General features: G+C 40.7%; 4 protein-coding genes across 5 annotated transcripts; 3 read left to right on the top strand and 1 right to left on the bottom strand.

Moving 5' to 3' along the window:
- The first annotated feature begins 459 nt into the window (after positions 1–459).
- On the top strand, positions 460–3,907 carry LOC141841262 (serine/threonine-protein kinase STN7, chloroplastic). Its single transcript, XM_074729410.1, is given in 11 exon segments — positions 460–598; positions 600–863; positions 961–1,050; positions 1,207–1,326; positions 1,433–1,537; positions 2,311–2,479; positions 2,564–2,657; positions 2,753–2,846; positions 2,976–3,032; positions 3,114–3,527; positions 3,611–3,907. Coding segments are annotated over 11 exon segments (1,677 nt in total). The 5' UTR covers positions 460–490; the 3' UTR covers positions 3,773–3,907.
- On the bottom strand, positions 3,818–7,246 carry LOC141841259 (uncharacterized). Of its 2 annotated transcripts, none has more exons than XM_074729407.1 (3): positions 6,814–7,246; positions 5,042–6,328; positions 3,818–4,250 (listed from the first exon to the last, which is right to left on the bottom strand). In XM_074729407.1, exons 1-3 carry the CDS (start codon positions 6,994–6,996, stop codon positions 4,023–4,025), a joined length of 1,698 nt encoding a protein of 565 aa, XP_074585508.1. In that variant the 5' UTR covers positions 6,997–7,246; the 3' UTR covers positions 3,818–4,022. The 2 variants fall into 2 exon arrangements, with proteins under 2 accessions (XP_074585508.1, XP_074585509.1); XM_074729408.1 differs by having other exon boundaries at positions 5,042–6,324; positions 6,814–6,885.
- A 2,594-nt stretch (positions 7,247–9,840) lies between these two features.
- On the top strand, positions 9,841–13,226 carry LOC141841273 (bidirectional sugar transporter SWEET2a-like). The gene is made up of 7 exons (XM_074729420.1): positions 9,841–10,178; positions 10,398–10,434; positions 10,518–10,734; positions 10,817–10,975; positions 11,069–11,188; positions 11,268–11,395; positions 12,902–13,226. Exons 1-6 carry the CDS (start codon positions 10,097–10,099, stop codon positions 11,376–11,378), a joined length of 726 nt encoding a protein of 241 aa, XP_074585521.1. The 5' UTR covers positions 9,841–10,096; the 3' UTR covers positions 11,379–11,395; positions 12,902–13,226.
- A 689-nt stretch (positions 13,227–13,915) lies between these two features.
- Positions 13,916–15,308, top strand: LOC141841268 (S-type anion channel SLAH1-like). Its single transcript, XM_074729416.1, has 2 exons — positions 13,916–14,770; positions 14,861–15,308. Exons 1-2 carry the CDS (start codon positions 13,916–13,918, stop codon positions 15,170–15,172), a joined length of 1,167 nt encoding a protein of 388 aa, XP_074585517.1. The 3' UTR covers positions 15,173–15,308.
- Positions 15,309–16,366: the final 1,058 nt, after the last annotated feature.

The following is a 16,366-nucleotide window of genomic DNA, read 5'->3' as shown; positions in this document are numbered from 1 at the left end:
TGATTACGATGGAACAGACTTGTTGAAGTGGACAAGGATCAAATTTTAACGAACGTCGAGATAATATCCTCTTTCGTTGTGGTCTAACTTTTCAATTTCCTTTCTCTCATTGATAAATTAAAATTTATAGACTTAATTTGTAACGAAAAATGTAAAGTTATAAATATGAAATTCTTTAGTAATTACACACTATTTTTATGATTTTTTTTAAAAAATAATATCTCCATCTTATGATTTTCAATTAAATTTTAAATAAAAAGTAATAAATAAAAATAAAATCTAAACCCCAAAATTTAAATTCCAACCTGTGGCTAGTGGATAATGGCGTGTACAAAATATCTACAAGCAACAACAAAATAAATTAGAAAAACAATTTTCAAATAAAATTAAAATGATTTTTATGGAAAAAAATTTAAACCATAAATCCACCAATTGAATGAGCAGCAGCTCCACAGTCCCTGGCGCATTCTGACCACTAATCTTATGAGCAATGGCGACGGCCGGCGCTCTCCGCCTCGGCCACGCTTCCTTCTTTCTCTCCGGCCACCGGCTCAGGCCTCCTCCTCCTCCCTCGTTTCCCACCGGCCGGAAGCGGGCCGGCGCCAGCTAGGGCTTCGGCCCACCTGCACGATCTCTTCGTCGGGGTGGGCGTGGGGCTCCCCTGCACCGTCATGGAGTGCGGAGACATCATTTACCGCAGCACCCTGCCCCGACCCTCTGGCCTCACCCTCACCGCCCCCGGCTTCGCCCTCGCGTTCGCCGCCGTGTCCTACCTCTGGGCCACCCCCGGCGTCGCCCCCGGGTTCTTCGACATGTTCGTCCTCGCCTTTTTGGAACGCTACTTCCGTCCCTCCATCCAAAAGGTATCACCTTTCGATTGATGCATAATTTTATCCTTTTGCTTCCTTTGTGCGCCTTCCGATGCCTTGGTCTATCGCTTCGCTTGGTTCGGTTATGCAGGATGAGATTGTGCTCGGTAAGAAGCTCGGTGAAGGCGCCTTCGGGGTCGTCTATAAGGTCTCCTTGGCAAACCCCAAGCCTTCAATCAAGGTGTTCTCATAGTAATTTCCCAAATCAAGTTGATTTTTTCTCAATTCAGTTGTTGGCTTATTTCTCTGATCTAGAGATGCCACCGGCACGGCACGGACACGGCAAGTGAGCTGTTTAGCCTAATCCCTAATTCTTGTTCATTTGATTGGTTAAAAGGAAGGCGATCTGGTATTGAAGAAAGCCACCGAATATGGAGCAGTGGAGATATGGATGAATGAGCGTGTGCGACGAGCCTGTGCTAGCAGCTGTGCTGATTTCTTGTATGGTTTTCTTGAGGTGCTGTTCTGTTCTATTCTGTTCTGGGACACTGTCTTTGATCAACTCGATTTCTTTTGGGAAGGAACATTGCTTGATGTAACAAGTGCCGTGTGTTACTTCACAGAGCAAATCAAAAGGGAAGGGTGGGGATGAGTACTGGCTCATTTGGCGTTATGAGGGTGAGGACACACTTGCAGATCTCATGCAAAGCAAAGAATTCCCCTATAATGTCAGTATACTTTTGCAACCATTGTTCCATTTTCATGTGCTCTATTTTCCTGATGTTGTTCTAACTCTGTGCTGCTACTCAGTTAAATTTTCCCAAGTATTTCTGAAGAGTCTGTTGATCCCCATGAAACTTAAGTAGTTCAACCAGTGTATGGAATAATTAATTCTTTTAGGGGAATCAGTTTATGAGATTTTTTTCCTTTTTGCCTTTCATAAAACACCTTTATAAGTAAACAGTTCAATATGACAAGGAGAAATGACAATGAAATGATTCAAGTTAAGCCAAAGTGATCTAGCTAACTTCCACAATAAGCATAATCTATGAGACAGAATAATACTAGTGCACTAATAAGCATAATCTAACTAAGCATTGGTTTTAGCTTCTACTGTTTGTCTCACAATTTTTCTCAGCTCTCTCTCTGAAGATAATATGCATTTATGTTCCTTCGAATAGTTGAGAGTAACTGAGTCATTTTGTTGTATCCTGATTATTTATGTCTTGTTGCAATAACTTAGCAAGTGATACCTTTTGTTAAAGAAAAACTGATTATAGTGAAGCAGGATCCTAGTGTTACATGCAATAATGATACGATCTAAAAGCTCAACATTCATCTTTAAAATTACAGTTAATAGAACTTTTGGATCAGTTCTATTACCTTGTTTTCCTGAAGTTCTTATGTTGTTGTCTTACCTTTTCATAGTTGATTTTATTCGCAAGTTCTATCGATTTTCTTGATTTGCCCAGCTGATTTTGCCCGACATCCATTTCTTCAGGTGGAGGCTAAGATTCTAGGAGAAGTTCAAGATTTGCCAAAGGGATTACAAAGAGAGAACAAAATTATTCAAACAATCATGAGGCAACTTTTGTTTGCTTTAGATGGTCTTCATTCAACAGGGATCGTCCACAGAGACATTAAGCCTCAAAATGTGATTTTCTCAGAAGGTGGAAATTGTCATGTCATAGTTCTGCACGGTTGAATTTATCTATTTGTAAATGGTTTCCAATCAACAATAACTATAATTACAGGGGCTCGAACCTTCAAAATTATTGATCTGGGAGCTGCAACAGATCTGCGAGTCGGTATAAACTATATTCCAAAGGAGTTTCTGCTGGACCCACGGTAGAATGAGAAATTTGTCTATTATATTTTTGATATCTTTAGTTCTAAAACATTCTAATTGTTGTTGTTGTTACTGCTGCTGGTTCTTGTTGTAGGTATGCTGCTCCTGAGCAGTATATCATGAGCACACAAACACCCTCGGCACCTTCTGCACCAGTGGCTGCTGCATTATCCCCTGTTCTGTGGCAGGTTCATCGATATGCACATTTCACTATTTATTTATGTGCCAAAAGGATGAAACAGTTGTATTTCCATTTGCTTTTACCAGAAAATTAAGTATAAATCTTTACTCTTTCGGGGGGTTTTTGTTCTCAACAGCTGAACTTACCTGACAGATTCGACATTTACAGCTTGGGCCTTATCTTCCTTCAAATGGTATGTGCTTAAAGTTTAACAGAATCCACACACATACAATCATTCACTCAAGTGTTGCCTTTTGTTGCTTCTTTGTTACAGGCATTTCCGTCGCTCCGGTCGGATAACAGCCTTGTTCAGTTTAACCGTCAGCTGAAGCGCTGCAACTATGACATGAATGCATGGAGAAATCTAGTGGAGCCCCGTGCCAGTCCAGATCTCCGGAAGGGATTTGAACTGCTAGATTTAGATGGAGGCATTGCCTGGGAGCTTCTCACTTCCATGGTTCGTTACAAAGCGCGCCAAAGAACCAGCGCGAAGGCTGCACTAGCTCATCCATTTTTCAAACGTGAAGGCCTGCTCGGTCTGTCCATCATGCAAAATTTAAGGCTTCAGCAATACCGCGCGACGCAGAAGGACTACAGTGAAGCTGCCAATTGGGTTATTAAGCTCATGGCGAAGTCAGGGACGGCATCAGAAGGTGGCTTCACAGAAGCACAGCTCCAGGAACTGAGAGTAAGTAGCCTTAAACAAATGATGCTCAGTCGCATTGTTTCTTCTTCCATATTCTCATGTAGAGTGTGCAATGCAACTGACAGGAAATCAAGCCGAAGAAGGGCAGTTCGCAGCAGCGTAACTTGCTCGCTTCCATCCTCCGTGCGCAGAGGAAGATTCTTAAAACCCTAAACGAGAGCATGGACGAGCTTAACAGGCGGCGGAAAAGTCTATGGTGGAGTCGATGGATCCCCCGGGAGGAGTAAGAACAGCTAAATGATGATGATATGTTGTAAGTCTGCAAAGTAATGTAAAGGAATACGTGTATATATGGCCTCACTACTCAGCATAAGAGAACAAGTTCTATTCACCTTCATTAGAAACTAGGTTTCAAAAGTAAAGATCTTTCATCTTTTTGATTTCTTAGATTTAAAATAATACAGAATAAAAGATGAGCAAGATGGAATCACATTCCGGTTGAGCATTTGAATGAATGTTTTGAAACGGCAGAGGGAGTTAGCTTTTCTGATGCACAGCGACGACATGGAGATCCATTTCCTTCAGCATGATGGAACGCCCACATGAGTCGCATGGAGCCGTCCGAGACCCGCAGATGCTCTCGTGTTCGGAGAGCCCTCTGAAACGATCCCGAGCATCGGCTGCTGCAGCACCAGCTTGCACCATATCTCCGCAGAAGCGACAAGTTATCAAACGAAGCGGGCACATCAAGGATTGGTGTTCAACCTGTCACATAAGAGAATATGAAGGTATCGTAAACAAGAATGAATGTTCATTTTCTTCCTCGGCATGCATATACAGAACAGTGTAAAAGAGGCATCAAAGGAACAATGTACTGAATTATAGTAATAGTTTTAATGGAGAAACCTTGATGCATGAAATAGAAAATGTCATAAAAGTACTGAGAGTTCGTAGTTGGAACAAAAGCAACAAATCAAATTCTGACAAGCCATATGCGTCGACTACATCATATCGGCAAATTAAGCTCGGTCATACCATTATAACACGCCCCTCACATTTTTTTACTCTGATTGATAAACCTAGTTTCTCTCTTTTATTATTTATAGAGTTATACCAAATTGATTGTGTAAGGCACAGATATATCCATCTTGTGCCATTTATAATGAAGAGAAGTAATGCACGACTCTGACAATCAAGTGATTTTACAACAAGGAAAAGGAAGCTTGACAAACAAGTAATTGGTGATGACCACTGAACAAAAGGTTTGTGACTAATTTCTACATGGAATAGGTAATTGAATTTAGTGGCTCACATCCACAAAACGTAAAGGCAGGAATCTATAAGATTAATATGCAATGATTGAGAGATTGAATAAACCTTAATATCCTGACTAATTATACAGGAAATATCTATTTCATAGAAGAGTAAGATTATGTAAAGTGATAAAATCAAATAGTGGTTGCACAACTTGGTATAAAGGCAAATCCAGAACCAAGGTTGGCAACTGCATAGAGCCCAATAGCACACAAGAAATAATCATGGAATAAGTTGCATACCATTTGTTCCGTCTCTAGTGTCACTCCACATGGGCAATGAAGTGGTTCATGAAACACCCTCATGTGCTTCTCCAACTGTGCTTGCTGAAAGGCTTGTCCACATTTATCACAATGTACATGGTTTGCCACTTCCTCCTTTCTAAGAACAACTCCACAACCATTATATTGACAAAGAACATTGTGTCGAATGCAATATGCTTCATGGAGTAAAATGGTGCGGCTGGATATATAATGTTTGCAATTTTGGCATTCTACACATTCCGCATCAACTTGTGATGGAACAGTAACATGTTCCCCAACCTTTTGCTTAACGTTGTCTTTATAAGCCACAGAGATTGTATACCTTGTAACACCTTCAAAACCAAAGACACCAATGCTATAGGTACCAGCAACCAGATTCGGATCCTTTGGCCTTATTATCAAAGCCTTGGAGCCCATCTCATGAGATGACCATTCATGACGATGCTGGGTCGGAAATATCATTGGATGCCTTGATACATAAACATTGGTATCTCCATTACCATCTGCATTGAGCTTTATTTCAATATTGATCTGATCAGATGCAATTTTATCACTCATAGCATCCTCAACAATGAACTTATAGTAATTACACTCCCCTTTATCAACAATTCCTTCTTCAATCTTTCCCATGACAAGTGGTGTAAGAACATGCTCTTTCCCTATATCGTTGGAAGCAGAGTTAGGTCCTTCTATGTCAACTTCAATATCAGTTTCTAGAACAGAGACACTGGAAGCAGGTTTTAGCTCAAGAACCCTCAACTTGTAGTTTAGTTCTCCATAACTGACAGTAATAATGTCACCTTCAGACAAAGTTGCATGTCTGCGGAGAGTTGTCTCGAGCACGGCCTTATGATTGGGAATATCAGAAAAACCCATCCCTTCTGGTTGTAATTTTGCATATGTTCCTTTAGGTAAGCTAACATAACGCACCTCAATAAGAGGAACATCTAGACAGACACCAGAGAGCAAATTGCCCCATACGTGGGGAGGTAGTTCCACTGAACCATCTCTTGCAGTAAACTCTAAAACTCCTGAATGAGTTACTCGGTGTCCACCCTGGACATTAGCATCAGAATCTGATGGAACCATTGATAACCTAAAATGCATGGGACCTTTATCCAGGGCACCTTGATCAGACAATTCTTGAAAGCAAGAAGGTGGAAGTTTGATTTTGTCTCCAAATCCATCAAAGGATAAAGCTTCAAAAGTTTGGGAAAATACAATTCCATTCCCAAGAAGCATGCTTTCTTCCTTTTGCCGCTCTGCCTGCAAGAAGAATTCAGTTTTATGCTGGTTTAAGTGATTCAAATAGGCAGAACAAAGAAGTAAAAGCATTGTTGCCAAAATTTCAAGAATTACTTCAAAAAATGCATCATTCCACTTAAAGCATCACCAACAACCAAATTAGTTTTTTTTTCTTGCAGATTATAATGCTGCACATAACTAAATTTGATATTAAACCAAAAAAATCGCAGTTTTTGGTTAATGGGGATGCAGATTCACATGCCATTTGTTAAAGGGGATGCTTAACCTAACCAACCCACAATCTCCTAAAACTAACCAAATTTCATAAAGCAAGCCAAGAAATATATAACCGTTACTCAGCAAATCAAAGAAGAAAAACAAAGATGCACGGAAAAAAAAAGTTCATTTTTGTAGCTACTCGCCCAAATCACAATTGATAGCCCGGTAGAATAAAAGGGCAAAGGAATAGACAGAATAAAGAGGAGGAGAAGGAAGAGATGTAAGACCTCAAGTTGGGCGCGAGCGGCGTCGAGGCGCTTGGCGCGCTGGGCGGCTTCGATGGCTTCGCGTTGGCGGGCGGCCTCAGCCTTGGCCCGCTGCTCCCGGTCTAACTTAGCCTTGGCTCTAGCCTTGCGCTCCCTCTGCTCCCTTTCCAACTTCTCCCGAGCCGCACGCAGCTCGAAATCCATGTCGATCGGAATGGTTTCAATCGGATCGAGGCACTCCTGCGCGGCGATTCCCCTTTCTTTCTCTTCCAAAAAGTCTCGGATCGATGAAACAACAGGAACCCGGCGGAGATAGACAAAGATGCGAAGAGATCCTCCTTTCTCGGAGTCGGATTTCTGCAGACGCCGGCGACGCGGGGTGGGATTATAATCGGCGAGGAGTCCGATTTCTTGTAGAAGAAGGCAAAGGAAGAAGGCACGTGCAAGCCGTGCATACGTACGCACGGGCGTTTATGCGAAGCATCGAGATGGTTCCGCAGTTTTTCTCGCACATTGTTAGTAATTTTTTATATTTGTATCCTTTTTCTAGTTAAAAATATATTTTTAATTACTTTACTTTAAATATTTTAAATCAAATTTATGATAATATTAGTAAAAATAGTGGGGATAAAACTATTATAATATATAATAATTATAATCAAAATTAGTATTCAATAAACTACTCTTTAAAGCAATATAAAAATGGAGTGATTGAAAAAAATTATGAAATGAAATATTATTTTAATAATTGCCTATTTAAAGTTGTATCAAAATTTCTTATTAAATTTCCAAGTGTATTCAGCTTATTGGGCTTAAAGGTAACATGGGCCGGTGGACTGGCCCCAGGCTTCCTTTAGAATAATTCTTTTTGTTTTTTTCCCAAATTATAAATTCACCATACACATGAATATCACAATTAACAACACTCACAAATAATATTATTGTTCCGGTTGAGAACTGCTCCTGGACACGTCACCGGGCCTAGCTCGCCATGGGATGGAACCAATGAAGAAGAAAAGCAGCAGTAGGGAGGAGACAAGGAAACTTGGAGGCCCCTGACCTGCGGACACAGTAAACGTCAATAGGAAGGTCGGGTGTTGCCCCGGCGCGACCACTCCGACGCTCAAGTTAGGGGCAGTGGAGGAAGGATGAAGATAAACAGTAGAGAATAAGGAAGAGCGTAAAAAGTTACGAGTGAGAGCCAGAGAGATACCTGTGGAGAGGAGTGGTCTGTTTATAGAAGGATGATCAAGTGCACCTGTCACGTCATCATTTAAGAAAGGTCTTTTCATGATTAATGAGATGGCAGGAATAATCAATTTCACTGTCCCATCGCTAATAAAGTTATCTCCAGTCACTATCGGGCTATTCAGCAGGGATATGGTATTAATTAGAGGGGGCGTGGGCTTGTCAGAGAATAATGATGAGGTGAGCTAGGGCATAGTGGCAAATGTAGGTAAGACAGGTACAAGGGTCCAGCGAGTTGTCGGATGTGTGAGAGGATTCGGCCGGACGGCTGTGGGACGGACGGAGTATACTAGGCTCCAGCCGGCTGGAAGGATCTGGCTAAGCTCCTGCCGGACAAGAGGAGCCGGATAAGCACCTGCCGGATAAGGAGATCCAGCTAGACACCTACCAGTTAGGAGTAATCCGGCTAAGCGCCTGCCGGATAAGGGGATCCGGCTAGGCACCTGCCGGATAAGAGGAGCCGGCTAAGCACCTGCCGGATAGGAGGATCCGGCTAGGCACCTGCCGGATAAGAGGAGCCGGCTAAGCACCTGCCGGATAAGAGGATCCGGCTAGGCACCTGCCGGATAAGAGGAGCCGGCTAAGCACCTGCCGGATAAGAGGATCCGACTAGGCACCTGCCGGATAAGAGGAGCCGGCTAGGCACCTGCCGGATGGATGGATCCGGAGGGGGCTCCTGCCGGGCATATGGACCCGGTCAACGGGTTGGACCATTTATGGAGAGACCAGTTTAAGACACAAGTCAAGTCCTGGCTAGACCCTTGATTTATCCCCGGAACAATTATTTTCTCCAAAAATTAAAGTCGATCTTCGTATTTATTTCCATTCTTATCCGCATAATACACATGGTTCCAATTCAAACAGCTCCATCAAGAATTGAGGCTGACTTATGGCAAGATGGATCGATCAGTCAAAAATTCATCCGACTAATTATCTTGATAGATTAAAAATTTTTAGCTCATTCAGATCCACTTTTAAGATTGATCTGTTTAGATATATTTTTAAAAAGTTAAAATCTATTTAAATTGTTTGATGAATCAGATTAATTTGATGGATTTAATTTAAATTGACGGTTGTATAAATTTTAGCTCATCCAGATCCTTGCGACTCATCATTCTTGCATTTTCCACGCTAATTTTTTCTCCATTTAATTCCATGCATATTTCCTGACTCGTCAACCTCATCCAACTCTTGGCAAGCAAAATTCTTCAATAATTCCACTTGCTGACTAATCAACCTCATCCAAATATTTTGAAGATCAGATGGGATGATGACCCCAGATATCCTCTCAACCATGATTTTTTTTTTTTTAATTCAACCAAATAAATCACAAATGAACATGTGGTGCTAAACTCTGATTGTTTAACACCTTATTCATGATCATGTGATGAGTTTTATTTCTTGCTCAAAGCACTAGTTTTGAAAATATATAGTCAAAGATCTACTTTAATTTAAAAACAATGTGAGAGGTAAAATGAAAATAGCAAATTTTTGAAGCATTTGGATAGTATCAAAGAGTTTATCAATTTACAGTTGATTATCTTCTTCATCTTCCATAAAGCGTAATCATTCTTAACTATAAAAGCGTGCATCAGAAAGTAACCACGCAGGAGATCTAAGCAGTAATGCAAAGTTGGCGTGAATGATTTGGTTTCATCGATTTGGAAAAGAAAACGTTTATGTTCTTTTTCCGAAGAGAAATTTTATGTAGTTGTCGGCTAGTGAAAACTAGCGGTTTAGAGATTTGCAGGTCATCAAACCTTCCGCGCTGTTATTTTTAAGGCTCATGGACTCTGAAAAAAGTAGTGGACCAAGAGACGCAAAAATTGATGGCTGCTTGCTTGTTTGCCTTTCTATAAATGGGGAACCGTGGCATTTCAGTATTTTGCCGGCAGATTATACGAGTTTCTCGTTAAAAATCGGATCTTGTTGAGCCAGTTTGGAATTTCAGAACCTGTTCCAGTAGGATAATACGGAAAGGTGTGAGCTTTTTCTGCCTCTCTGGTTCGCTGCTGCTATAAGAAATAGAAGGAGACGAGCGACTAGAGAAGCCTTGATGATTTCTTCAGAGTTTGCTGCAGCAGCTTCTTTTCCTGCCTCCTTCTATGGCACCTGCACATATGCAGCTGGGATTGCTGGTAAGGTTTCTCCTTAACGCAACCATGGCTTCTAGGGTTTATAGAAACATGAAAAGTAAAAGAATGATTTTGTGGGAATTCTTATGTCTGTGATCTTACTCGATTTCATGTTTTTAATATGTTAGTTTTGGAAAGGATTCGTGAATGATTTAGGATTTGGGGATCTTCCAATTGCAGACTAAAGTGAGAAAATAACAACTTCCTTTGATCTGTATGCAGGCAATGTCTTCGCCTTCGTTTTGTTTGTCTCGCCCATGTAAGTTCACTTCATCAATTTTGCTGTTCCTCGTTTGGATCTGTGCGCCCCAAATGCTTGATTAATTGCTTGAACTTGTTCAGGCCAACATTTCGACGAATTTTGCGGAACAAGTCGACCGAGCAGTTCTCGGGGCTGCCCTACATATATTCCCTCTTGAATTGCTTGATCTGTATGTGGTATGGCCTTCCTTTTGTATCATATGGAGTGGTTTTAGTGGCTACTGTCAACTCCATTGGTGCTGTTTTCCAATTTGTGTATGTAATCCTCTTCATTCTCCATGTAGATGGCTCAAAGAAGGTGTGTGATTGATTCCTCAAGTTATTTTCAGCAATCGTTCCTAATATTCGCCTCATTTCTTCTGATATTGCTCTGTTTTCAGCTGAGGATGTCTGCACTGCTTTTAGGTGTCTTTGGTGTTTTTGCCCTCATTGCTTATGCGAGCCTTGAGCTGTTTGACCACCCGACACGGCAAGCATTTGTTGGATATCTAAGTGTTGCTTCACTCATCTCCATGTTTGCTTCTCCATTGCTTGTCATTGTAGGCCTTCTTGTTATTCTTAGCAGATCTCGATTAGTTCTCTAGGCCAACGATTTTGACTTGCCATTGTTCTTTTTTCTTTTTACTTGATAGAATTTGGTGATCAAGACGAAGAGCGTTGAGTTCATGCCATTCTATCTTTCACTTGCAACCTTCTTGATGAGCATCTCTTTCTTTGTGTATGGGATGCTATTGCATGACTTCTTCATATATGTAAGTCTTCTGAAATCATGGAATCCACTGGTTGGCTTAGAGATACTGTTGTGCTTATTCAAATGAATACATATTTCAGATTCCGAACGGGATTGGAACTGTCCTGGGAATTGTACAGTTGTTGCTGTATGCCTACTACAGCAGAAAATCTGTAGCAGCATCTGGCTTGCCGTTGCTGGCTTCCTACTAAGGTTGAGCCTCGACAAGGTTAAATATAAAACACTCATGCCATTTCCATGCATTTCTTTGTTGATGATTGCTGTCGATGCTTCATGCTTTGTAAAGGATTGTAAGAGATACATTCCAGTTCCATGTCTTTTAAATTTTCTCCCATGTTTTGGTTGTCTATATGTGAGTATAAGCAAAATTAAATCATATGCATCGAGCACAATCACTTGTATTGGCATGTTCAATTTATTTAGTCCGATCATGAATCATTTGTATCGTCAAAGTTCATTTCGGCTGGATCCATCCATTGATATTGTCTAAGAAATATGCACAACGTAATATTCATGCTAAATGCTTTGAGAAACAAACATAGTTGGTGTTCTATCTATGAGATAGAAACTATTATGGTATGAAAACAGCAACTCTAGGTGTTTCCAATTTTCGAGTACTACTTAGTTCGATTCTTGTTATGCATATCTGCTAAAGAGCACAAAACTGAAAATAGAAAGATATTTGTCTTGTTATTAACCAATATTAGACAAACCTACAGGTTACTGGCTCAGTTAGCCTAGGCGAGCAAGGTAGGTCGGTAGCACTGAACTTTGGCAGATCGTGCATACTAGGCAAGTCATACGTATAACATTTCGTATGAATCAAATACAAAGATACTTATTCCATATAAACTCAAGAATTTTTATTTCATTCCATAGAAATAACTATTTCATCCCTTTTCTATTCCACTCGGTCAACTGTTTGCTGGTCCAAAACGGGGTTGTCGGTTACATAAATCAATTGTTGCATAGGTGCTCACTATGATGTGGTCAGAGAACAAAAAACCAATTTGTTGCATCAATATTGACAATATTTAAATGGATGCCAGGGTTGGAAATGGTCTCCTTAGGGTTTCTCACTAGTTTAAGTGTACATCAATCAACCTTTAGCTCATCATATACAGTGTAAATGAGCCACCAGATTGGATGTTTAGATTTTGACAATGTCTTCGAGGTCTTTATCAAGCAAGTCAGATGGCATCTTCTTGCTTGATAAAGACTATTCAAGCAAGATGAGGTCGATACCAGTGTTCTGAGAAAAATGATAACAGTGGAAGGATTACTCCACTTTGATACCTATTCACTTGCCATAAACTAGATTGAATATCAACAAATACATGATAATCTACATGAAAGGGGTATGAAACAGGAAGGATTCTATGAGATATGATATGTGTGCGCTAACATAGTACATTCAACTACCATTTTTGTTTCAAACAGAGAATTCCTTATACCTTCTGATCAAACGAAATAAAGAACAACTAACTTACAGAGATGGTGATGTTTGCATCATAAAGTTTGATGTGTAAGTAATTCTGGCCAACTCTGTTCCTAAACTGTTGCATGCCTGCAATTTGATCTTGACCTCATTTTGTGCTGTCCACTTCACTTCCTCCCTTCTTCTTGCACCACTTACTCTGTCTCCACTGTATTCCATTTCACATGTATATTTTATAATCAAAATTGCGTATCATTCCAAACTTTTCATTTTCAGAGTTGCTGCCTACCACTCCAAGCTTCGTTTTAGCATTCATGTCATCACAAACAGTGGTAATTCTGTATTTCTGATCTCTGGTTAGAAAAGTTGCAAGGTTGATGATGCAGTATTGAAGTTTACAGTGCGATATCTGTGTTTGTGGCTGTTCTATAATCTGTAGAGGCAACGAAGGCAGTAACATATGGTGTTTATAGTAGAAAAAGAAACCTTATAAATGTATATCCACAAAGAAAGGTGGCTGAGATCACGTTAGGTATTATTTAGGTCAGATTGCCATCTATGGATAACTTTAATTCAGTGCTTTGAAAGGTTTTTAAAGACAGAGAGACTGGGGAAGAAGAGTTTAGTCCCACATCTAAAATTTCTTTGAAAAGATAAAGTATTTAAAGTAATATTTTCATAATCAGTTATATACTTAGTTGATCCTGATTTATGTTTTATTTTTATTTTTCCTTTTGATTTATTCTTCTTTTTGTATCGATTCTATAAAGTAATAATTAAATATTAAGAAAGTGATTACGCACTAAGGAATTATCGATGAGTATTAGTCAATAGATCATCATTTCGATTTATCCTCAACCAAACAAATTCTTCAAGAATCACATTAAAAGTTTAAATTTTTAGTCAAACATGATTTTAGCGAGGGAGATATGCTCCCCCACTACCTATTGTGGAAGCTACAATTGAAGCAAATAGTCTTTTAATCGATTAACTTTAATGATACGTAATAGATTTATTTAGAAGAAATATATATATATAACAACATAAATATTTTTTGGCAAAGATTAAAATGCACCACTCAAATACAATTTTTGTGAAAGAGAATTCATTTAGAACTACTAGGAAAACTCAAAATCCAATTAGCACTTTGGATTTAGAATAATTTAAATAATATTAATTAAGAGCAAAAAAAAAGATTAATCATGGCACGTTGCTTATCCTCTTCGAATCTATATATGCATTAAAAATGGTGATTTGAATCGATCGAAGAAAAGAGCAGTCTTGATTCATATGGAGGTAAAAGAGCACGAGATTCCCGTCGCCGCCGCCGCCGCTAACGCTCGGATTCGAACCAAAGTGTTCGCCGACGGAGTGCCGGCGAGCTACGGTAACCTCACCGGCTTCCACGCCGGCTACTTCCGCATCAGCCTCTCGCTCTGTGGGCAGGCCTTGCTCTGGAAGACGCTCAGCGAGCCTAGCGGGGGCGCCTCCGGAGGCTCGCACGCCCTGCGGCGCCTCGCCCGCTCGGTGCCGGCGGTCGCCCACTTGCTGCTCTGGTCGGTGGCGCTGGCGGTGCTGGCGGCGCTGTGCTTTCTGTACGCGCTCCGCTGCGCTCTGCGGCGACGCCACGTGGCCGCAGAGTTCTCGCACCACGTGGGCGTCAACTACCTCTTCGCCCCCTGGATTTCCTGGCTTCTCCTGCTGCAGGCGGCGCCGCCTGCCGCTGCTCCGCTGTCCCGCGCCCTGTGGTGGGTCTTCGTGGCGCCCATCTTGATGCTGGACGTCAAGATCTACGGCCAGTGGTTCACCGACGGGAAGCGGTTCCTATCGCTGGCGGCGAACCCGACGAGCCAGATGACGGTGGTGGGGAACCTGGTGGGAGCGCAGGCGGCGGCGCGCATGGGGTGGCCGGAGGCCGCCACCTGCATGTTCTCCCTGGGGATGGCCCACTACCTCGTCCTCTTCGTCACCCTCTACCAGCGCCTCGTCGGCAGCAGCAGCCTCCCGGCGATGCTCCGCCCTGTGTTCTTCCTCTTCATCGCCGCGCCCAGCATGGCCAGCTTGGCATGGAACTCCATCGCCGGCGAATTCGACGTCGGCTCCAGGATGCTCTTCTACCTCTCCCTCTTCCTCTTGGCTTCCTTGGTGATCAACCGATCATTCCATTGATCGATTATCCATTAATTAGATTAATTTCACCGTTTGAATTCCCCCGTCCAATTAATCAATTGGCAGGTGTCGAGGCCGGCGCTGTTCCGGAGGGCGATGCGGCGGTTCAACCTGGCGTGGTGGGCGTACTCGTTCCCGTTGACGATGCTGGCGCTGGCGGCGACGGAGTACGATCAGGAGGTGAAGGGCGTCGTCGCCGACGCGCTCATGCTATTCCTCTCCGCCCTCTCTGTTCTCGTCATCACTGTGCTCGTCGTCTTCACCGTCTTGAGGGCCGGCGATCTTTTCCCCAACGGCGACGACCCCTTCGCGCCTCCGCCGCCGCCGCCGCCGCTTGGGTCGTCCAATAATACGTCCAGCTTTGAAGTCTCATGTTAATAATTTATATTAACGAAATTAAAGTATGGTGTGACGGATTAATTGCGTGATTATTAGCTAAAAATAAGTGATTAGGAGTAGTGTACGGATGGATTCTATTGGATGAAGACCTTGTACGTCATGATTGGCCACCAAAACTGGGCCACGGTGGCCAACAGGCTTGGGCCATATGTATGTTTGGGATTGGGCCCAATTGCAGCCCAGCACAAATTATATTTTATTCAAGTTTTTTTTTTTTTGCATATTTTTCTTATGGTATTCAAGAATTTTGATTGATTTTTAGGCATTTTTTTAACAGTAGTATACATTTCAGATCTTCGATATGTTTCAAACATTGCTCGTAAAAAGAAGAGTTTTCTTTTCGCATATCTTTCTTTGTTTCTCTATCAATTTCAAAATACAAGTTTATGGTAGAAGGAAAAAAAAGAAGAAAGTTGCTATTTTAGATTCAATGAAAGTCCATTAGATATCAATCTACACTCAATTTATAGACATAGTAGGCGCGAGACTTATTGTCGTATAAGAAGAAGCTATTCGAAAAAGAAGGTAGAGATTTAAGACTATGTATAAATAGTCGAAACTTAGGGCATTCTTGCTCTTGACTTATCAATATATTTGGCTTAAGTTGATAATAATTTGCTAATGAGGGAAGAAAGTAGAATGATATGAAATGTTTATAAAATAAAATTGGTTCAAGTTTGGGAAAACTTTCAGTGAAAAGTTGAAATAGGTGTTGCAAAAACCATAAAGAATTTGATAATTACGTGCACAATTATATAAATTATGGCTTTTGTATATAAGAAAGAAGTCATTACAATTTAAGTAATCTATTAAGCCAAATAAGGATCTTGATTTTCTATTAAAATTCTATTGAAGCCCCATAAAAATAATCTATTCTTACTTTGTTGATAAATATATTTGTACATGGATCGTATTTTTACTAAATTATGAATATTGTAAATGGCATGGTTTCAACAATTTATCTTATTGTAAATGATATTTTTACTTTGTTTTACCAATAAATTTTTTTAATTTCTCTTTTATATTTTTTATTTTAATCACATCAAATACTTTTATTTTTCAAAAATATTTTAAAAAATCAATATTTGTTTAGAAGCATGTCAATCAAATTCTTTTTTAAATAAAAATTATAAAATTCTCACTTTTGTCACAAATTCTTTTATTAATTTAATT

The sequence above is a fragment of the Curcuma longa genome, chromosome 11 (assembly GCF_044706935.1).
Source record: "Curcuma longa cultivar G26 ecotype Majalengka, Jawa Barat chromosome 11, ITB_CL_G26_1.1, whole genome shotgun sequence".
Lineage (NCBI taxonomy): Eukaryota > Viridiplantae > Streptophyta > Magnoliopsida > Zingiberales > Zingiberaceae > Curcuma > Curcuma longa.
The sequence above is the reverse complement of the archived record's forward strand: the minus strand, read 5'-3'. Positions and strand labels throughout refer to the sequence as shown.